Source organism: Dreissena polymorpha, chromosome 1 (assembly GCF_020536995.1).
Source record: "Dreissena polymorpha isolate Duluth1 chromosome 1, UMN_Dpol_1.0, whole genome shotgun sequence".
Classification (NCBI taxonomy): Eukaryota; Metazoa; Mollusca; class Bivalvia; order Myida; family Dreissenidae; genus Dreissena; species Dreissena polymorpha.
In genome coordinates, this window is record NC_068355.1 from 166,353,925 (window position 1) to 166,378,076 (window position 24,152).

The 24,152-nt window shown below is 34.8% G+C and overlaps 1 protein-coding gene across 1 annotated transcript in view; it reads left to right on the forward strand.

The window, feature by feature from the left end:
- Nucleotides 1–18,906, forward strand: part of LOC127859583 (GTPase IMAP family member 8-like) — a 34,233-nt gene extending 15,327 nt beyond the window's left edge. Inside the window, exons 6-7 of the mRNA XM_052397085.1 lie at nt 5,860–5,993; nt 13,475–18,906. Of these exons, the coding sequence (XP_052253045.1) occupies nt 5,860–5,993; nt 13,475–14,383 (1,043 nt within the window). The 3' untranslated portion in view covers nt 14,384–18,906. The remainder of the gene's footprint in view (nt 1–5,859; nt 5,994–13,474) is intronic.
- Nucleotides 18,907–24,152: the final 5,246 nt, after the last annotated feature.

Sequence of the window (24,152 nt, forward strand, 5' to 3'; positions counted from 1 at the left end):
TTTCTCCAGAATTCTGCCGTGTTGCACTTATCTGGCGACACTTTGAATATACATTTTTGCAATTGCATTTAGGTCATAAAACCTGGCAGACTAATTCCTCAAAGCAAAGAACAATTACATTTGCATTATTGACTAAATAACTATGAAACCCGTTAATAGACAATGATTTTACCCAACAGCATATAGTGCAAGATATAGAAAAGTAATGTTAACTATACTGCTTATAAATTGCATATTGATATTCGATTGTTCATGCAATATATTTAGAATGTATCTTAATTTTCAAAAATCTGTAATTTTGTCTCTCTTATTATATTTAAGTGTCCGAAAATGATGAGTAATTTATAATGGTAGGCTTTCTGGAAGCCATGCTTCTTTTATGGACAATAAAAATGGACAAATCTCCTAGGTCACTCTCTTTAAGGCCCAAACACAACTGTTTAGAGCATATAATTGGAGCAAATGTTCTGAGCAAAACTGCTATGATGATTTACCAAAAATTAGACTTCTCCAGTATTCACAAAGTTATATTAAAGCCACTAATAGGAAAACTGCCTGCTCCCTGGTGGCTATAATTTTCAACAGACCAAAACAAGCTTTTTATCACCGCCGAAAAAATTTCAGAGGGGATATAGTAATTGGTCCCGTCCGTCTGTCCGTCCGTCCGAAACTTTGTCCGGAGCATAACTCCAAATCTATTCAATGGATTTACTTTTAACTTAGAATATAAACAGATGGCAACTAGGAGAAGTGCAGTGACCAAGAGCCATAACTCTATCTATCTTAGTTTTTAATTATCTCCCCTTTTCTATAACTTTAAAGTAAATTTTTGTCCGGAGCATAACTCTAAATCTACTAAAGGGATTTACTTGAAACATAAACAGATGGCAACTAGGAGAAGTACAGTGACCAAGAACCATAACTCTATCTACCTTAGTTTTTTAATTATCTTCCCTTTTATATAATTTCAATGTAAATTTTTGTCCGGAGCATACCTGAAAATCTACTAAAGGGATTTACTTGAAACTTGAAATATAAACAGATGACAAGTAGGAGAAGTGCAGTGACTAAGAACCATAACACTATCTACCTTAGTGTTTGAATTATCTCCCTTTATTTAATTTCAAAGTAATTTTTTGTCCGAAGCAAAACTCTAAATCTACTGAAGGGATTTACTTGAAACTTTAAATATAAACAGATGGCAAGTAGGAGAAGTGCAGTGACTAAGAACCATAACACTATCTACCTTAGGTTTTGAATAACTCCCTTTTTTTAATTACAAAGTCAATTTTTGTCCGGAGCATAACTCTAAATCTACTGAAGGGATTAACTTGAAACTAGAAATATAAACAGATGGCAATTAGAAAATTGCAGTGAACATGAACCATAACTCTTTCAGCCATAGATTTTGAATTATCTCCCTTTTTTTGTTTTACAAATATTATTCTACTCTCTAAAACAAATGTTGTCATACAAGCAAACACATTTCGACCATGATTTGGCACTACTGTGACAAGCTTTTGTTTATCTTGGAAGAGAAAACATTCAAACAAATGTTGTGAGCTACTTTCATGATAATGAATATGACTTAAAATGTGTTAACAAGGTTTCATTTAAGTGTTTTAAGGAACACAAATGACCCATCCACACCCCCTGGCAGCCATATTTTTATGTGAACCAGAACAGTAGTCTGAGCATTAAAACAAATAAGAATTGTTTAAGGCATGACGAAACCAGTAAAAACTAGAAATGGCGCGGCAGAGGCCGATGTGTATCCCCACGCCGCATGTTTGACCCAGGGGCGCCCCAGGGTTGGTAATGGGGCCATGCATAGTTGAGATTGACCGTATTGTCATAAGAGAAGTTCAGTATCAATTAGAAGTAAATTGTAGAAATGAAGAAATTATAGTAAAAAGCAATTTTGGGTGGGGGTGGCCTATGTGGGCGGGGCGCCCCAGGGTTGGTAATGGGGCCATGCATAGTTGAGATTGACTGTATTGACATAAAAGAGGTTCAGTATCAATTTGAAGTGAATCAGTGTAGAGATGAAGAAATTATAGTTAAAGGCAATTTTGGGTGTGCGGGGCGCCCCAGGGTTAATGTAATGGGGCCATGCATAGTTGAGATTAACCGTATTGTCATAAGAGAGGTTTAGTAGCAATTTGAAGTGAATTGGTGTAGAAATAAAGAAATTATAGTAAAAGGGAATATATTGGGTGGGCGTGGCCTATGTAGGCGGGGTGCCCCAGGGTTGGTAATGGGGCCATGCATAGCTGAGATTGACCGTTTTGTCATAAGAAAGGTTCAGTATCAATTTGAAGTGAATCGGTGTAGAAATGAAGAAACAAGGGCTGTTTGTAAAACATGCATGCCCCCGATATGGGCTGTCCGTTGTAGTGGAAGCCATTGTGTGAATACCATTTTTGTCACTGTGACCTTGACCTTTGACCTAGTGACCTGAAAATCAATAGGGGTCATCTGCGAGTCACGATCAATGTACCTATGAAGTGTCATGATCCTAGGCAAAACCGTTCTTGAGTTATCATCCGAAAATCAATTTACTATTTCGGGTCACCGTGACCTTGACCTTGTGACCTCAAAATCAATAGGGGTCATCTGCAAGTCATGATCAATCTACCTATGAAGTTTCATGATCCTAGTATGCGTTCTTGAGTTATCATCCGAAAACCATTTTACTATTTCGGGTCACCGTGACCTTGACCTTTGACCTAGTGACCTCAAAATCAATTGGGGTCATCTGCGAGTCATGATCAATCTACCTATGAAGTTTCATGATCCTAGGCGTATGCATTCTTGAGTTATCATCCGGAAACCATTTTACTATTTCGGGTCACCGTGACTTTGACCTTTGACCTAGTGACCTCAAAATCAATAGGGGTCATCTGCAAATCATGATCAATCTACCCATGAAGTTTCATGATCCTAGGTGTATGCATTCTTGAGTTATCATTCAAAAACCATTTTACTATTTCTGGTCACCGTGACCTTGACCTTTGACCTAGTGACCTCAAAATCAATAGGGGTCATCTGCAAGTCATGATCAATGTACCTATGAAGTTTCATGATCCTAGGCCCATGTGTTCTTGAGTTATCGTCTGACAACCACCTGGTGGACGGACCGACCGACAGACCGACAGACCGACCAACTGACCGACAGACCGACATGAGCAAAGCAATATACCCCCTCTTCTTTGAAGGGGGGAAAAAGAATTGCAGTGAACATGAACCATAACTCTTTCAGCCATAGATTTTGAATTATCTCCCTTTTTTTGTTTTACAAATATTATTCTACTCTCTAAAACAAATGTTGTCATACAAGCAAACACATTTCGAACATGATTTGGCACTACTGTGACAAGCTCTTGTTTATCTTGGAAGAGAAAACATTCAAACAAATGTTGTGAGCTACTTTCATGATAATGAATATTACTTAAAATGTGTTAACAAGGTTTCATTTAAGTGTTTTAAGGAACACAAATGACCCATTCACACCCCCTGGCAGCCATATTTTTATGTGAACCAGAACAGAAGTCTGAGCATTAAAACAAATAAGAATTGTTTAAGGCATGACGAAACCAGTAAAAACTAGAAATGGCGCGGCAGAGGCCGATGTGTATCCCCACGCCGCATGTTTGACCCAGGGGCGCCCCAGGGTTGGTAATGGGGCCATGCATAGTTGAGATTGACCGTATTGTCATAAGAAAAGTTCAGTATCAATTAGAAGTAAATTGTAGAAATGAAGAAATTATAGTAAAAGGCAATTTTGGGTGGGCGTGGCCTATGTGGGCGGGGCGCCCCAGGGTTGGTAATGGGTCCATGCATAGTTGAGATTGACTGTATTGACATAAAAGAGGTTCAGTATCAATTTGAAGTGAATCAGTGTAGAGATGAAGAAATTATAGTTAAAGGCAATTTTGGGTGTGCGGGGCGCCCCAGGGTTAATGTAATGGGGCCATGCATAGTTGAGATTTAAACCGTATTGTCATAAGAGAGGTTCAGTAGCAATTTGAAGTGAATTGGTGTAGAAATGAAGAAATTATAGTAAAAGGGAATATTGGGTGGGCGTGGCCTATGTAGGCGGGGTGCCCCAGGGTTGGTAATGGGGCCATGCATAGCTGAGATTGACCGTTTTGTCATAAGAAAGGTTCAGTATCAATTTGAAGTGAATCGGTGTAGAAATGAAGAAACAAGGGCTGTTTGTAAAACATGCATGCCCCCCATATGGGCTGTCCGTTGTAGTGGCAGCCATTGTGTGAATACCATTTTTGTCACTGTGACCTTGACCTTTGACCTAGTGACCTGAAAATCAATAGGGGTCATCTGCGAGTCACGATCAATGTACCTATGAAGTGTCATGATCCTAGGCAAAACCGTTCTTGAGTTATCATCCGAAAATCAATTTACTATTTCAGGTCACAGTGACCTTGACCTTGTGACCTCAAAATCAATAGGGGTCATCTGCAAGTCATGATCAATCTACCTATGAAGTTTCATGATCCTAGGCGTATGCGTTCTTGAGTTATCATCCGAAAACCATTTTACTATTTCGGGTCACCGTGACCTTGACCTTTGACCTAGTGACCTCAAAATCAATAGGGGTCATCTGCAAATCATGATCAATCTACCCATGAAGTTTCATGATCCTAGGCGTATGCGTTCTTGAGTTATCATTCAAAAACCATTTTACTATTTCTGGTCACCGTGACCTTGACCTTTGACCTAGTGACCTCAAAATCAAAAGGTGTCATCTGCAAGTCATGATCAATGTACCTATGAAGTTTCATGATCCTAGGCCCATGTGTTCTTGAGTTATCGTCTGACAACCACCTGGTGGACGGACCGACCGACAGACCGACCGACCAACAGACCGACATGAGCAAAGCAATATACCCCCTCTTCTTCGAAGGGGGGCATAATTATAGTAAAACTGCAATTTTGGGTGGGCGTGGCCTATGTGGGCGGGGCGCCAAGTTTCAAGGTTCTAGTGCTTATAGTGTAGGAGGAGATAGTGGTCAGGACGGACAGACAGATGGACGGAGGAGATAACCACAATATCCCCACGCTTTTCAAAAAGCGTGGGGATAAATATTAATCCTTTTCCAATAAAAACATATAAACCAAAGTTTATTGATTCCCAAACATACACACTTTTTTACCTGACTGTAGTGATTACTGCATACCTACATCTTGTGCCATAATAGCGACTCATATATAAATAAACTCGATGGATAGTTCTTTACTCTTTATTCAATTGTTAACATAAAGTTTCTAAGTCCATATAATTATCTAAGTAACTAACAACTTTTCCAAGACATGACAAAATCCGTCCGAATCCATCCAGACAGGACTCCACCCCACCTCACCCCACCCCACCCCACCTGGGGATGGGTTCTGAGGAAAAACCTCTAGCGTATCTCCTATGTGTTAAATTCCTATTGTTTTAGTGTCCAAAACGCATTGCTTATATACAGGTATTGTTACATAAACATGTCCACTTTGTGGGTCAAACCTGTCATGATCTACACTTTAAACGGACTGAACCTGTGCGTCTACTGTCAACAAATTAATGAGTTTCGGCCATACTGATGTAAACCAGGGCATGCATTATTATCAAATATACACCAATTATGCGACAATCTCATGGTTTTGCAGCATATTACTTTATGTAATAATAACTTGAAGATTTGTTTCAAATTATGGAAATGATATGTAAGATCTACAAAAAACCTGGGAGCTGTAGTCTGTAGAAAATGTCCTTCTGGGTCTGTTGTAAGAATTATATAGTTTTATTTGATTGATATACATTGTATTAATACTATATGTTTTTCATATGTTTAGATCTAAGAATTCTCCTCCTTGGACTACCTGGCCATGGAAAAAGTGCAACTGGGAACTCTCTTCTGAGAACAAGCTTGTTTAATGAAAATGCTTCAACAGAATCAACCCAGCAGAACACAGCAATACAGAACCAAGTATGTACATGTAATACTATGTAATGTTAAGCTATTTAGATGTTGGTTTACATCAATACTTGCAAAAGTATAATTTGCAATCACCAAATTACCACTATTATTTGTTAACCATATGGTACCTTTCAATGCCTGAGGGACAGTTAAATTTTCAAAAGGGGGGACTTTAATTTGGACCACCTTAAAGGTGTTTTCAATGATAAATATCACAAAAAACAAAGTTAAATTCCAAAACAGTATCCAATCACAAAAGTATGCTTAAACAATCCATTTAAACTGGCTTATATATTGTTTTAATTATGTCTTATTCAACAAAGAGCACATCAATTTTAAACACATGACTCAAACAACATTTTCATTGACTTTTTAAAAACTGCATAGCAGGCATAGTTATGTCATTCAAACACTGGTCTCTGCACTCAGACAGCGTCCAGTTTATATTTCTTTGTTCTATAGCAGATACCCGAATGTTTTACTTACATTACTAAATACAGGAAAGTTTTCACAGCTTTCAATCAATTTCTTTTCCATAATCTTACCAACTTAAACACATCATCCGGCTGCAGATTAAAACAAGATGCTTTTGTGAAACACTATGTCCCCAATATATTTGACCTTTGACCTTGACGGATGACCTTGACCTTTCACCACTCAAAATGTGCAGCTACATGAGATACACATGTATGCCAAATATCAAGTTGCTATCGTCAATATTGCAAAAGTTATTGCAAATGTTAAAGTTTGACGCAAACAAACCACCAAACCAACAAATCAACAAACAGACAGGGCAAAAACAATATGTGTCCCAGTATAGACTGGGGGACATAAAAAAATTAGGGATGGCATCGAATACCAATATCGGTATTCGAATGTTCGCAAATTCATTCAATCGAATATTCGAATATTCGCATAAAACGGCTGGATTGATTTTACCTTGTTATGTGTTAATTTCCATTGGTTTGTAAGTTATATCCGTTTGCTAAATACGAGGCTGTTTATTAACGTTGCTATCGAAAAATTGTATCGCTGTCGACTAATACTATGACCGGTACTGTGATCGGGCACAAATAGAATGTAAAACATCGTGTCATAGAATTTTATTTTTTAATGATTCCACAGATTTGTAGCAGACCGCGCATATGTAAAACTAAGTTTACACACATTACACGTTGCGGTCTTCTTATCCACAGACCGTGTAAAGTATTCCATACTGCAGAAGGGGCTGGTGGCATTTTCAGATTTGAATTATGATTCCTTGATGATTATTTAGTTTATATCATCTGTTACTTTTGAGTAATTCACATTATTTAAATGTCTGTTCAAACTGTGATAACAAAAACTAAATTATTATTCGCAAGTTATTTGAAGCCCTTAATTGGTACCTAATTGACAAACAACAGTTCGGGCCCTTTCTTATAGTAAGTATATTGCATTGCGCGATTTAAGTAATTCACACATTTAAATGGCTGTACATACTGTGATCACAATACTTAATTAATATTCGCCAGTCAATTGAAACCGTTAATTGGCACCCCATTGGCAAACAACAGTCGGGGCCTTTCTTAGAGCGTGTATATTGCATTGCGCAATCAACACTGATACGGGCCGCGTTATCAGTTTGACACGAAGAACGTCACGTCAAACATGTTACTCCCAGGTGGCTTCGGTTGCTTTTTAGTAAGCGGTTCGCAGGTCATTAAATATTGGTGAAATTACGTTTGAATAAAAATGCGAATTTGCGAATATCATTTTTATTATTCGAATGCTGACCATTCAATCGAATATTCGAATATTCGAATAATTTTGCCATCCCTAAAAAAAATATATCATTTTAACTGAAACAATACTGACCTATCTGAACACAGTAGTGCTATACAAAATGTTTTTTCTAAATTTACAGAAAACACAATTAAGAAGGATTCACAATAAAAACAAATTTTAACAAACTGTGTTTGTGAAACACCATGTCCCCCATATATTTGACCTTTGACCTTGACGGATAACCTTGACCTTTCAACACTCAAAATGTGCAGCTCCATGAGATACACATGCAAGCCAAATATGAAGTTGCTATCTTCAATAATTTGCAAAACTTATGGCAAATGTTAAAGTTTGACGCAAAGAAACCAACAAACAAACAGACAGGGCAATTAAACAATATGCCCCCCAGTATTGACTGGGAGACATAAAAATACATAGCCAAACTGTTCACCAAAGTAAAAGATCTCAAGATGAATTCTGTGCTATGAAGTTTTTATTCAGCAATGAATATATAGAGAATACTAGGTCGGTGCCGAATAAAGCGAAGTTTATTTTGCGAGGCTGAGAAAATCTGAACCACGAGCCTTGGCGAGCAAAATAAACTGCGCTTTATTCGGCACCAACCTAGTATTCGATTTATCCCATCAATTTTCTAAGTTGCAAATTATTTCTTTTAAAATAGAATAGGAAAATAGAACGACACGGAAAATCCCAAAGTTATTTTAAGCAAAAATTGTTTTGTTATCTTATTCGGGCTGATTCTAATATATTACAAAACAAGAGGGCCATGATGGCCCTGTATTGCTCCACTGCTGAAAAAAGGCTGAAACAAATATTCTCTGCATGTGCAAATACTTAAATATAGGCCCTATTTAAGCACATGTACACTAGTGTGACCCCCTGGGCTTGGTCAAATTTAACCCCAGGGGCATAATTTGAGCAAACTTTGTAGAGGACTACTATATCTCACTACATACAAAATGTGGTAGCCCTAGGTCCTAGAGTTAAGGACAAGAATATTTTTAAAGTTTTCACAAAATAAGCAAGATATAAGCCTATATAATGTTCAATTTTGTGACCTGCGGGTCAGGATCAAATTTGACCCAAAGGGCATAATTTGAACAAACTTGGTAGAGGACTATAAGATGTTACTGCATACCAAATTTGGTAGCCATAGTCCAAATGGTTTTCGACAAGAAGATTTTTTAAAGATTTCACAAAATAGGCGCTTTATAAGCGTTTATTCAATTTTGTGACCCCCCGGGGCAGGGTCAAAGTTGACCCCAGAGGCATTATTTGAACAAATTTGGTAGAGATTTATTAGATGTCACTACATACCAAATTTGGTAGCCCTAGGCCCAATGGTTATGGACAACAAGCTTTTTAAAGTTTTCACAAAATAGGCCCCATATAAGCGTATGTTCAGTTTTGTGACCCCGGGCAGGGTCAAATTTGACCCAAGGGGCATAATTTGAACAAACTTGGTAGAGAACTATTACATGCCACTACATACCAAATTTGGTAGCCCTAGGCCCAATGGTTATGGACACGAAGATTTGTAAAGTTTTCACAAAATATACCCTATATAAGCATATGTTCAATTTTGTGACCCCCGGGGCAGGGTCAAATTTGACCCCAGGGGCATAATTTGAACAAATTTGGTAGAGGACTATTAGATGTCTCTACATACCAAATTTGATAGCCCTAGGCCCAATGGTTATGGATGAGAGATTTTGAAAGTTTTCACAAAATAGGCCTTATATAAGCAAATTTTAAATTTTGTGACCCCCAGGGCAAAGTCAAATTTGACCCCAGGGGCATATTTTGAACAAATTTGAAAGAGGTTCACCCCAGGAACATTCCTAAGAATTCATCAGAATTGGACCAGTAGTTTAGGAGAAGAAGATGTTTAAAGGAAAAGTTAATGCACGGACGCACGATGGACACAGGACCTATGGCCAGTGGAGCTAAAAATCAAATTAAACATTTAGTTTTGATGTAAAATCAGTTTTTATATGCAAGTGTCTATTTCACTTATAAATTAAAACAGCAAATTATTCATTATTGAAAAGATTATTCCAAGCTTGATGTCATATTTCAACTTTGCATAGTGTAGTTAATTGAACCTTGTATTGAACTGTATGGGCAGCAATATTTTTTAATTTATGTACAGTGTATGTTGTATTATACAAAATGCATTATTTCTACCACAAGTAGACCATATAAGGCCTACTGCTACTAAATAGGCACTGGTATGAATTTGACACTGTTTTTGATGCTCATACAAAACTTTAATTATTACTACACTTTAGTATATTAAATATTTTCAAGTTTTTGTTCAACATTTTTTGCAAAAAAAAAAGAGTGTCTTAAGGCCACGACTTTTTTTTTTATTGGTTTACAAAAATTATTTTGAAAATGGTCCATCGGGCGGTCGAAAAAAAAAAAAAAAAAAAACATCATTGAAAAAAAAGTTAATACTAATAACATCAGAACAAAGACAACATATCTTTTATAACCTTAACACAGAGACAAAAAATCAAATTATGCAATGAAACACATCTATATCTTCAAATAAAATGAGTCCTAACAGCACCTTATGTAACATCAGGCAATTTTAAACACTCCATTACATGACATGCGTTCTTCTCCCATTAAAACGAAAAACTGCGCTTCATTTCCATAATTGGATGCGCACCATTACGCAATGCGATGCCCGTTGCATAAATCTTATATAAGATAAACTACTCATACACAAATTACCCGGTATGTGTTTGCTCTTACTCGACTTATGAGATCGTACATGAAAAAAAAAATCGAGGTAGATCGATCCATGCGTCGTCGCGGAAATGTTTGTCAAAGTTGTTGTTGTCATGAAAACTCGTTGATTTACAACGCAAAACGTCTTATTTGAACTGACGCGAATTAATTTAATCATATTTGTCAACTTCGCTTTTGCTTTATTTTGATAATTTAATCCAAAGTTTAATGTTAGCAAGTGTTTTTTTTACTGGAATTGTAAACAAGGAGTCAGTTAAAGTCTTCCGAAAATGTGCAGTCTGTGTGAATTGACAGTTTGACGTCATCAAAGGAAAGCCGCTTTCTGTCGGAAGCAATAAAGCGACAAATTTCGCGCCGAAAAAATTGGCTTCCTTTGTCTAGCAATCAACATGCCGAACCAATCGTGTGTTTGTTTCTCAATTGCAATCCTCCAATTTAATAAAAGCACGTGCATAGCTCCGCCTTCGAATCTTTTGCAGAGAACGGAGGCGGAGTTTAACGGTTAATTGAGCTAGTGTTTTACACAAGTTGAGTTCCGATTTGTCGAAATAATTACTCGGCCCTAAGCATTGAAACGACAAATACATTTATCAATGATTTTCCGAGATATACCGATTTGTTCCGATTTCCAAACTTTCTGTACAGTTCCTATAAACTATGGCGGACGTGTTTACAAAATTCCTAAACACATATATCGTAAATAATGGCAGTGTTTTATTGGATTATTTATACTTATTATCAAATACTATCGGGTTTGTTTAATATAATTAACATGTTAAACAATATAGTTGCGTCACAGACACGGAAATAAATTTTGATGGGGTCGACATTTGACTGACGCTGATTTTCTTATTGTCTGTAATTTTTACCCGAAATAAATTTTGAGAAGTGCCCATAAAAGGACTGGTACATAATGTGTCACATTGAAAAATATCCCGATCTCTGCAATATATGTGAACCAATCGTTGATTGTACTTACTTGATTTTATTCGCAATCGTACTCAAACCGGATCGTTTTTTTTCTCGTTTTGCTCGTTTTGCAGTGCGGTCGGGAATAAAATATTTAAAAAAAAGACGATTTTCCGATTTTATTTTTTTTTCCCATTTTCCAAAAATTAGGGTCGGCGGTTTTGTAAACCAAGAAATATAAAAGTCGTGGCCTAATGCATTTGAAAATATACTTAAAACAAACTAAAAATGCATTTTAACATACCTTTTTCCTGGTAAAGTGTATTTGGGATGATAAAAAATACACTTGAAGAGTATTAATGCTGGAAAAATGCAGAAAAAAATACATTTGTTTCTGTTAGAAGTGTGTCTTGTCTGCATTTTTAAGTGTATTAAATGCACATCAAATGCAGATAAATACAATGCCAATACTGTTACACGTACAGTACAGCCAAAGCGGAACAAACGTATTTCGCGATCCGCGGCGGCAAGGCGAAACAAGTCGATGCCGCGTCAGTCGTTGAAGCCGCGTCAGTATGCGGCGGCAAGTCGCATTTCGCCGCGAAACTTCGCATCTGTCCGCCGAGGCATGCCGCTGTCGGCGACATGATGCCGAGTCGATGCGATCATGAAATAATTTTTTTTAAATTATTAGTTACATTTAGTTAACAAATTTTGAAAGAACAATTATAATAATAATTAAAATCATAATAAATTTATTGTGCGCGGATTGTATTAGCATATACATGTAAGCATAGTTAATGTGTCTGGCCAATTATTAAGTTTGTTTCCCGCCCGTAGCGTATGTATTTCACACATAAACAAGGTCACGTAATTATGTTTTCGCACATACAAGTGGTCAAGGCTCCAGCATATGGTGGATTTATAAATTAATTGCATGTTGATTCCGCTATTATATTTTAGCTGAGAAAATTAGCAGTTTGAAGCCACATCAATAATCAAGACGGTGACGACGTATTTGTAGTTTTGTTAATTATCAGCTTATTATAACTATTGTTTGAATATGCGTATATAAACACGTTTTATTTTGTTCATATTATACAGTTAATATTGCTACTTATTACCCGATAATCCCGTATATTCCAGTTTTAAAGCAAATGCTGGTAAATATTTACGATACACAAACATTCTCGATATTTCCTTAAGTATCAAATACATTTTGGCATTTGTTACTATTTATAGAGATGATGAAATAACGTCTAATCATGGCGTTTTTTTTCTCCACTGAACACACGATTTACGCCTGACGTGATGTTCATGTATTTATACAACACAAAATACACCCAAACTTTCCAAACGACGTTCTACATGTCTGCATAATTTTCGCGCGCTTTTTATGAAACAAAGGATATTTTAGCACTGTTTATTTGACGCTAGAATTTGCCAAAGGACGCGTTAGCATTAAAATTCGGAAGTGTGTTTCGGATTACAAATTTAATAATGATAATCGAACGAAACATAAGCAGTTGCGCGTAATTAATTCTACGCTACACATACATGTATGTACATGTAGGTGGATATCTTTTCACTCGATCCGCCACGTACGTATGCGAAAGTACGCGAGGTTACTACAGACTCGGCGTCGTTGCGCGGATCGATGCCGAGTGCCACGGCGATACGCCGCGTGAACACACGATTCGGCCGCCGCGGACTAATAATCTGGCCGTGGCGTAGCCGCGGATTATGTTTGTGCCGCTTTGGCTGTACTGTATATCTTATCTATCTATCTATCTATCTTATATATTGTATCCATCTATATATCTATCTATCTATCTATCTATCTATCTATCTATCTATCTATCTATCTATCTATCTATCTATCTATCTATCTATCTACCGGTATCTATCTATCTATCTATCTATCTATCTATCTATCTATCTATCTATCTATCTATCTATCTATCTATCTATCTATCTATCTATCTATATACATCTATCTATATATATAAAAAAAAATTAATTTTTTTTTTAAGATTTGGGAGAGCAACGGTCGTAAAGTACAGATTTTGGAATTCCAAGTGATCGATCCCTCCAGCCAAAGTGATGCAGATTTTAAGGAGCAACTCTTACAAGCAGAGAAACATTTGCATCCCGGATTTCATGCAGTTTGTTTTGTAATTGATCCAAACAGAATCACCGATGTTAAAGACCAATTGCAACCAGTCATGGAATACTTTGGAGATGATGCTAATGATTATGCTTTTGTAATCATGACTTTTACTAAAGATGAAGATGAACTTGAAAAACACTTCCATGCCAATTTTGGGGGGAAATATTCGGAAGTTACACCTGTATTCAGGTTTTGTAAAGATAAGGAGCTGTACATAGACAATAAGGGTTCACAAACAGAAAAGGAAGAAATTATAAAAGATATATTCACTTCCATTGACAGTGCAAATGCAAGAAAGCTTTCTCCCTGCTTCAGTTCACGTTTTAAACAATCAAAAATTGAAGAAGCTGCTAAAGCTGCTGAAGCTGCTATTAAAGCTGCTGAAGCTGCAAGAGATGCTGAAATAAAGCACAAAGAGGAACTTCTAAAAGCTGAACGTGAGGCTCTAAAGGCATTAAAAAAACAAATCACTGAACAAAACACTAAAGCTGCTGAAGCTGCTGAAGCTGCTCACAAAAGGGAACTTGAAAGGGAGCGTGAACTTTATAAAACAAAACAGAAAATGGCTAAGCTTACTTTAAAGGCTGAACAGGATGAGGAAGATCGACAGGAGCGTAAAGCTTATGAAGCAGAACAAAGAAGGGCAAGGCAGGAAGAGGATGAGCGAAGGGAGAAAAAATATTATAGAGAAGAACAAAGAAGAGAAAAGTTGGAAATGGAATTGTATAAAATGAAGCTTGAAAATCAAAAATCATCATGTATAATTCAGTAAATTCAGTGAAAAGTTGTATCATATTATGAAGGCAATATTGTCATATAATTTATAATTTATATGGTAGATATGTTACAATTAGTGGTAATCTTATTCAAAATACTTGATTTTATGTGATGACAAAACAACATATTAAGTGTTCTTCACTCGAAAATATTATAGGTTTAAACTAAAATATTAAGCATAAAGACAATAAGGCAAAAAAAAGACAAACAAGAAATATATTTAAAAAAGATATACGGCGTTGATTGTGGTTGGAGTTTGTGAAAGGTAAAGAGTTCAATGAATGAGATCATGGAAAGCGAATGTCTTTTTCTGTGCAGTTCTTAGCTGCATCACACGAAGTACGGGATGTTACGCGGAGTTTTCGCGGCTTATTTTACATTATTACATATTGCCAGTCATAAACATATAGATACAAAACAGACAAGGGACAAAATTGTCACAAAACCAGGTTTTCAGTTGAAAAAAAGTCTGATAAAGGGAGACAATTCAAACTGAACTGATTGTTTAAAATTAACCCTATTTGTTTTTTAAATAAATCTATTTTTAGTCGTGGCGACCTTGACCTTGGAGATATACACGTAATTCTTTCGTGCGACACACCGTCCAATGATGGTGAACAAATGTGCCAAATGATTTTAAAATCTCAAAATGAATGATATAGTTATGGCCCATGCAGACAAGATAATTTATGGCAATTTTTGACCTTTGAACTCAAATTGTGACCTTAACCTTGGAGATATCGATGTAATTCTTTCGGGCGACACACCGTCTCATGATGGTGAACAAATGTGCCAAATGATTTTAAAATCTCACAATATATGACAAAGTTATGGCCCGGACAAGCTTGTTCCGCCTGCCCATCCACCCGCCCACATGCGCCAATCTAATAACCCGTTTTTTCCTTCGGAAAACCTGGTAAAAAACACCAATATGAAATACCAATGGACTATTACATGTCTGTGGTGCTCCAGTGGTTTGTATAGCACAAAGTGATTGATGCATTTCACAATACAAAACAACATTTTGATGCATCAATTCAACAAATTAAGTATAAATTCAAATTTTCCAAATTCATGACACAATATTTTCATATATACTTTTAACTCTCTGTACAGTTTGCTGTATAAACCATACAAACTTTGCTTTCCTTTGTGGTAGCCAAAAGCAAGTGTGCCTTCTCAAATTGTTGCCAAGAAGGTTGTATTATTCTCTGTGTTGTGTATATTATGTCATTTAAGAAGATATTGATGTATGTATCGTGTGGATATGAAGATTTAATGCATGACATTTTTCTCTTTCTATCTTTTTACCATTGAACAAGATTCTTGTTTTGTACATTGTTATGTAGATATTTCAGTATTAGCTCTATTGCTGGTGTGACTTGTATCCTTCGCACATTAATGATGTGAACATCGAAAACTTATTTGCACTTACATTCCAAAATGTAAATATAATACAGTCCACTCTCGTTATCTCGAAGTCGGCGGGAACAAGAATAAAAATCGAGATAACGAGAGTTCGAGATATCCGATAAGGCGTTTTCAAATAAAAAATCAGACGAAAATTTAACTTGTTTATAACATCTAAATGCCTGCTTAGTGGTCTAACTAAAGCCGTCACCGTGTGGCATAATACTCTCTATCTGATATATACGCGTTTTTACGAGGATCGATTAATTTTGCTATTTAAATGCTTAAAATGACGTTTTAAGTATTACAGAATTGCATGAACACATGCGGTTATAATTTTTCTAAACTGTCGAGTAAACATCCGGTAATGTTGCTATTTATTGTTGTGATGCAATTGACGTCCAATCAAGATTTTTTAATCTGAACATGCGTAAATCCCGTTCCCGAAAACTGAACTGTACATGTACATCTTGTATTTTAAAATGCAAAGTTCAATCGATTATAAGAACAGGATCAAATAAAAATGAAAAGCCATTTTGAGTCTTGTCTTTATTATCTTTATTACTCAACATCCCCAGATCTAGATACAGGCTATGTATAAATTGCAGTTAATTTATGTTAAAGTGACAGTTAAAGTGACAGGCCTTACTCAAGTGTTAAGGGCTAACGACATTACACACGTGTGATCATTAATGCAATTAACGGATCAATTTCCATCCGCACAGTATCGGGAGCAGCCGGGCGAAGCGGGATGTTGAAGTATCAAAGAAAATTTTTCTCACCTTTTGCCGACACTGGAACAGTTATTCGCACTTCGAGATAAACTACAGTAAATACATGTAAAATCGGGACTCGGGACAAAATTGTATATCGAGATATCGAATTATTCGACATAACGAAAATCGAGATATGCGATGTTTATTTATATAAATAAAGAAGGAAAAAAGTTGGGACATTGAACTTACTTCGACATATCGAGAATATCGAGATATCCGATGTCGAGATAACGAGAGTGGACTGTACATGTAAAACTTGTTTCTCATGTATGTTTGTTGGATATAAACTGAGACATGAGATTGCCAAGCAATATTGTCCCCTACCGGTGAAACTCCACCATTGTCAGTATTTTTTTTCTTTATATTTGTTACTATAGCAACCAGAATTTTTGACGTAGGAACAAAATGAATAAACGTGCATAATCTCTATATTGCCATCTGTCCATGTTTCAAGTTTCATGAAAAAATATGAAGAACTTTTTAAGTTATTGCAGGATCCAGAAAAGTGTGACGGACTGACAGACTGACACACAGAGCGCAAACCATAAGTCCCCTCCAGTAGGGGACAAAAAGCTTGTCTACATGCGTATTATTGATATGAACATAAGGTACCTTTCTCCTGTAGATGCTACTGATTTAAAAATTGCTTTTCCCCTATATAAGTTACTGATTAGAATAATTCAGGGGCAGCTTTCTCCTGTCTGTGATACTGATTTCAGCATTCGTACATTTTCCCCTGTATATGTTACAGATGAGAAATGTAGAAAGCTTTTCTCCTGAGAATGTTACTTATAATGTGAATTAAAAGTGAATACTTTATCCCTACTTATGTTGATATTAATGACATCCTATCTTTATTTCCAAGTTGCTTATTGGAATTGTCATTGCAATTAAATCCTAATTTAATTTCCATATAACATTAGAGCTGTCAATAATCATGTTCATGCGAATGTATGATAACATAACTTTGTTTCCATGTTACGTTAGAACTGTAAATGATTTATGTGTATGTATGAAATCCAACATACTAGAACTGTCAATGCATATGTTTATGTGTATGTAATATCATACCAACATTGACCTTATGCTGACCTGTATGCTTTATTATATTTAAGAAACGTCATAATGAATACATAAGCTTTTGTCATAGAGTTTGATTTGGCCACTAAAAAGATATCCCTCTTACTTACTATTATGATATGATTCATCAGCTGAAGCATGTGCACAATTACATGTTTATATATATGACAAAATCTGGGCATGGTATGTTTGGCTATAGTGTACAAAGTTTCACATAGAAACAGTAAAAAACCTATGTACAGTTAATCATTTGTATACATATTATACTAATGGTGTTTGTTTGTGTTGTACTGAGTTGAGCATTTTGTTAAATTGTTGTGTGCAACTATTATTATATAGCTATAATTGTTAAAACAATTTTTGATAAAATCAAATAGCTTTAAAAACAATGCATGCAAAAGATGAGAGCCATTGAAAGGTTGTTGGTTGGACAACAAATAAAAAATATATATGTATAATTGTATGCAACTTATCTAAATAAAATACACAAAAAATGCATGAATATGATTTTTAAAAGCTTCACAATTAATAGTTAACTATATAAAAAAAAATATTGTTCATAGGGTATCTTCATAATTATCTTTCTTTATTATTGTATACATGATCATGCTATACAAAAAATAAAGGAAGATATAAGTACACATTTCATCTGGTCCTCTATTACAATCTCATTCTATCCAATGTTTACACTGCTTTGAGTTTTTGCAGTTTGGTTCTGATGACTTAAGATCTTGGCACAGACATTTTAGTGTTTGTAATATTATAACAAACATACTGGTAACAAGAGCTGTCACCATAGGATGACATATGCCCCTTATAAACGCTTTGATAGAAGTTATAGCATTTTTCGAAACCTAAACGCAGATTTCGAAACCTAAACGCGGACCCTAAGGTCAAGGTCACAGGGGTCAAAATTTATGTGCGTATGGAAAGGCCTTGTCCATATACACATGCAAACCAAATATGAAGGCTTTATCTCAAGGGACATAGAAGTTATGAGCATTTTTCGAAACCTAAACGCAGATTTCGAAACCTAAACGCGGACCCTAACTTCAAAGGTGAAAAAATTTGTGCGTATGGAAAGGCCTTGTCCATATACACATGCGTACCAAATATAAAGTTATATCTCAAGGGACATAGAAGTTATGAGCATTTTTCGAAACCTAAACGCAAAGTGTGACGGAAAGACGGACCGACGGACGGACAGTCCGATCACTATATGCCCTCTTTTCTTCGAAAGGGGGCATAAAAAGATGCATTTTTATGAGATTGGGTAAATATACTTAAGCTTTCAAACATTAACCAGACATTGTTTATGTTGCATCCATCAAGGACCAAGTTATCCACTTATTTATCGAAGCTGCATTTGTCTTAATGATTTTTAGTGGTTTAAATTGCATGGTTCATATTAGGTCAAAAACATTCCAGCAGAATATGGTTTTAGTTGTAAGAGTTGCACTTCATAGTATGTTTCAACAACGAAATTCAACCATTGCAGTTATTCTACCGTAAATCCACGAATATAATACGCCCTCGTGCATAATACGCACCCCCGAATTTGGTCAAAATTTATCGGTAAAAATTGAAAATCCGAGTAAAATACGCACTAAAAAAATCAGTGTCCGAAATCAGCCAATTCCGAAAAAATGTGTCAATATATTTTTGTGCTGTGAAAATAGCAAATCAATTTGGTGTTGTCAACTATCTGTTACCCCGGTATATTGATCGGGATGTGTTATAGTGCTGTTGTTATGACAGTTGCATAATAAATATCTCTGTCTATTGTTTATATTACCATTGATTGTTACCGATAACACTTGGGCCCCTTGCTGACATCCGGATCAAGCAGTCATAATTACAAAAGAAAGAAGCAGAGACGCTGTTTTTTGTTTTCACATTTAATTCAATTTGACAATATTCGGGGCGATAATAATTATAATAATGATAAAGTAATAAGAAGACAAAATGGTTACTTCCGTTTTTATAGTTGTCTAGATGAATTACTTTTTCTTTTTTCGAGTAACAAACTTAATACTTTAATATAACTTAAAATACAATTAAACCGCTCGTGTTTTTCATGATCTAGTTAATTAAATTACGCTGCTGTCATTAAGGCTAGTTTGGGAGTAAAAAACAAATTAATTAATTATCACCTTTCAATTTAATTTGGCAATCGGCAGACAGGTGTAATAGACTCTATTAAACTAATTATTTAATTACCACTCTTTACTTCAGATATGGTAATTATGCGGTAGAAAGATAAATAGTGGTCAGCTAAGAAATATTTATTTACAGGTATTGTCAGTTGTTTTTTTTCATTTGCTAATCTCTTTATACGACTTAGCGTCCAGTCGCTTTTTTGTAGGCAGACGACAATATTAACTGTGTATTCAAAGTATACAGTGTCTGCGCATGGATAACCCAATATTATCGGATAGCTCCTCCCGTGCTCACGTTTCATTCGACAATGTCATTTCATGTGTCAGTGAGCTCAATGTTGATTGGCCAGCTACCATGCGCACTTCAATAACAATAAGGTCAAGCGATGTCTCATAATCGGGCACAGACAGGGTTTTGTTTACTGTTCGAATTGCGAACACTTTCATCAAAACAAAGAAACAAATATAGAAAACCAGTCCGATATAAATGGCGGATGTTTTCAATGAAATTTTACTAGATTTTCGCATTTTCACAAATAAGATTTTTATTGAGCCAATATTTTCGCAAATGACTCAAATGGCGAACCACAGCGCGAGCCCTGTTGCACCCCTTTGATGTAATGGTGTAGTTCAAAATTAAGCAATTAAGTTGAAAATTTGCACAGGAAAAATTTTGTTTTGCTCTAAACTCGTATATTATACGCAACCCCTACTTGAAGAAAAAATCGGCAGGTAAAAAAGTGCGTATTATATTCGTAGATTTACGGTATCACTGAAATCCATTTCATGGTAAAAAAGGGGTAGAGAACGCACAGGCCATTGAACTTGGTCCTTGTCCTTATATTAATAGACACAAAGATTCGTTATACAGATATTTCTATTTCTATTTTGTCATAGGGACCTCTGTATGTTTTTCTGTTGTTTGTGGGGCAAGGTGTTTTATTATTCATTATTATGATTTACTAATTATAATATTAAAGGGGCATAATCATGATTTTTTACATAAATTACCTGCGTAAAATAGTAGCAATTTTACTTTTAAAACAAGTATTTGTATTCCATTGAAATCCATGTAATTTATTTACGAAACAAGTTAAGTGTCTTTTTATTACAAAATCAAAATATTAAGATTGTTTCAAACATATAATATTTTATTTTAATGTCAAAGTCAATGTATATGTGCATTTAACAGCTTAATTTGCTTTTAATGAACTATTTTTCCTGCAACCAGTACATTTTTTATGAAATTTACCATTAGTATGCCCCTTCAATGATTCCATGGGCCATGAGATTATTTTATTGGTCTGCATAGCTTTGAGTGCAAATACAATATTTGTTGGAAGTAATGGCCTTGAAAAATGGTTTCAAATATAGACATGATTCAACAAAATGCTGGCCTTCAAAATTATGTAAAGAAAGCAAGATAAAAAAACAACAACATGCCTTGAAGAAAACCAGCATCAATTTAACAATTTTATTGCTAGTCCATGGGATCTTTGTTTTTGGTTTTGTATGTAGCTGTTTGAGAGGCCTTTTTTTATAATACTATGTGTGGTCTATGTATAAATAACGCGATGTTCAAGAATTCAACTTAAGCTGGACTGACATTTCACAAAATGCATAAAGATCTCTGTTAACAAAGGCTACAGGATATTGAATATTTTAAAAAGGATTACTTTAATATTCATAAGTATTAAAATACTTATAAAGGGTTTGGAATGGGTATACTCATGTATATAATACGTTTTATTGTCTCAATTTTACCAATATATAACAAATGTTCATTATATTGACATGTGGCAAACATTAGGAACCAAAAAAGAACAGCACCTTGCTCTTTCCGTCTTGGTTTTAGCACTGATCAAAAACAATGAGAATCTAAACAGGGCCCATATTATTCCACCAATTCTTAGGATTAAGAATAAATAATAGATTCAAATTCAATAACAAAAACTTTCCAGTTTGCATATATACAAAGCAACAATGCTTGTGTCATTCACCATATTTTCCTTATTTCTTAATTAAGAAAGTAGAGGTGGTAAAAGTTAATAATTATAGACTCAATACCAAAACTCTAACAACATAATTTAAATAAAATCAACATAAAATGCTTCATCTTAAATCTAAGAGTAAGCTGGTCATATAGGTCCAAGAAAATAATTGTAGTCAATCCATGTAGTATCTTTGTATTTTTGAAAACAAAATTCTATATTGTTATCAAGTAAAAACAATTTTTCAATATGACTATATTTGTTCCAGAAGACCTTTACATTCGCAATAAGTATTTTTTTACAGAAAGTGTGACTATTAACACACACAGTTTTGTTGATACTTAACGTTGTTTTAACATTGAACTGTCTGTATGTGTACACAATTGCTTTCTGTGTTTTTAGAAGTTTTTAATTTCATTGTTTTACAATATTCCTTGTCATTCATTTTTGTGGTATTTAAACAGCATAGATTGATTGCCTTTCATATTAATTTTTTTATGTTCATGGATATATAATGAAGTTTATTTGTTTGTCAAGCTTACTGATAAAAGAAATTTTGATCAATGTTTTCCTAAAATACATTAATTTTGACACTGAGGCCACAACAAATTGACAGATTTTCATGATTTTTCAAGATTTATTTACAACATTTCCTGAAGACAAATTGCACATGTGGACAAATTTTAGTACATGCACTATGATATAATAGCAACATAACTAGTCCTATATATACATAATTAATGATAAATTGTTCATCCTATTTGGCGCACCTAAAATTTGTAAAATGAATTCAACATTTGTATGCGTCCAGTAGGGTGGCATATAGCACTCGCACATCAGTCTGTTTCCAGAGTTTGTTTCCTTAACACTTGCAGATATTAACTAGATTTTTGGTTTGTGAGTCAACCTGGATGACTTACAGATCATGTTTGAGTTTCGTTCAGGATTTTTGGCAAAGTTATGGGCCTTTTCACTAGAATAGCAGTTTTTCTAACTTTTTCCTAAATGCTTGCAGATATTGGGTGACCTGATTTTTTGTGTATTGTCTAGTCCAGGCGTTCCAATCCATTGATTGTTTATGCAGTTACATGCCTTGGACTTAATCGTTCTTATATAAAATAAAACTTTCTTGATTTCTTTCCAAAACACTTTGAAATATTAACCTGACTTTTTTGGGTACCTCTGTTTTTTCTGTTTATTTTAGTTAAGTTTACATAGTTTACAACATAAACTGTTATTTTTAGTTTAACAGTTAATAGTACAAACTTACAGCAATCAATGAATGTGTGTGGCACAAATAGTGAACAAATATGTACATAATAAGTTTTATTAGTCAGCGCCTTGAGTTTGCCTCTGATTTAGTCAGTGGAGTAACTGATCAATATGTTGTGGCCTGAATAATATGCAAAAACTTGGATATGTTTTTTTTTTAAGTTGATTAACTTTCTCTTGAACACATTTTTATAAGATGAGTTATTATTGTATAAATTTAAATATAATAACTAAACAATAATTCAGATTTTATTAAATTTTAAAGAACAAGACAATTTGTAAGACAATTAATAATAATTGTTTTATATTCTTTTTTTAATACCACATGAAATGTATAATAAATTTATTATTCAGATTCAAATAAAAACTTAAACAATAACTTACAAATGACAATCTATCTCACAAACTCTGGAAAGCACATACTTTATAGCATAATATATCTTCTGTATGTGTGAATAAAAATTTCTTCTGAAAAATAGTGTTTGTTGTTGTATTTAACATATAAGAATTCTAACAATACCATGACCTCTCTCTTAATGTTTTACCTCAAAAGGTTTCCATAAATAAATTGCATCAATATGAATATATCCATATAAATGCATAAGTTATATACTGCAAAACCAATATTTATTGTTGGACATTAATGTTCTAGGATTTTTGGTGGGTCAGCTCAAGAATTAAATTAAATGTTTTAGAAACATTTACGTCTCAAGTCTTATATCAGTCATTACAAAAAAATACGAATTGAAGATCCAACAAATATGATCGAGTTTCCAAATCCACACAATGTCATGTCAATTAAATGAAATAAATCCTCAGCAATACAATCCAAAAAAAGAGCACAAGAAAAGAACATCATGAGTAAACAAGAAGACCTGAAATTGTTCTCTATTGCATTTGTTTATCGGAGAAAACTCAAGTCAAAAATACCAATTCAAATATTAAAAAAGCTAATTTTTACTAACGTAATAATATTGTCAGAGCTTTGTCAACTTGCATTAATTAATTGTGCATGGAGGTCATACTTATACTTTTTACATGGACAAGTGGTGTAAGTTAAATAAAATATTAGCAGC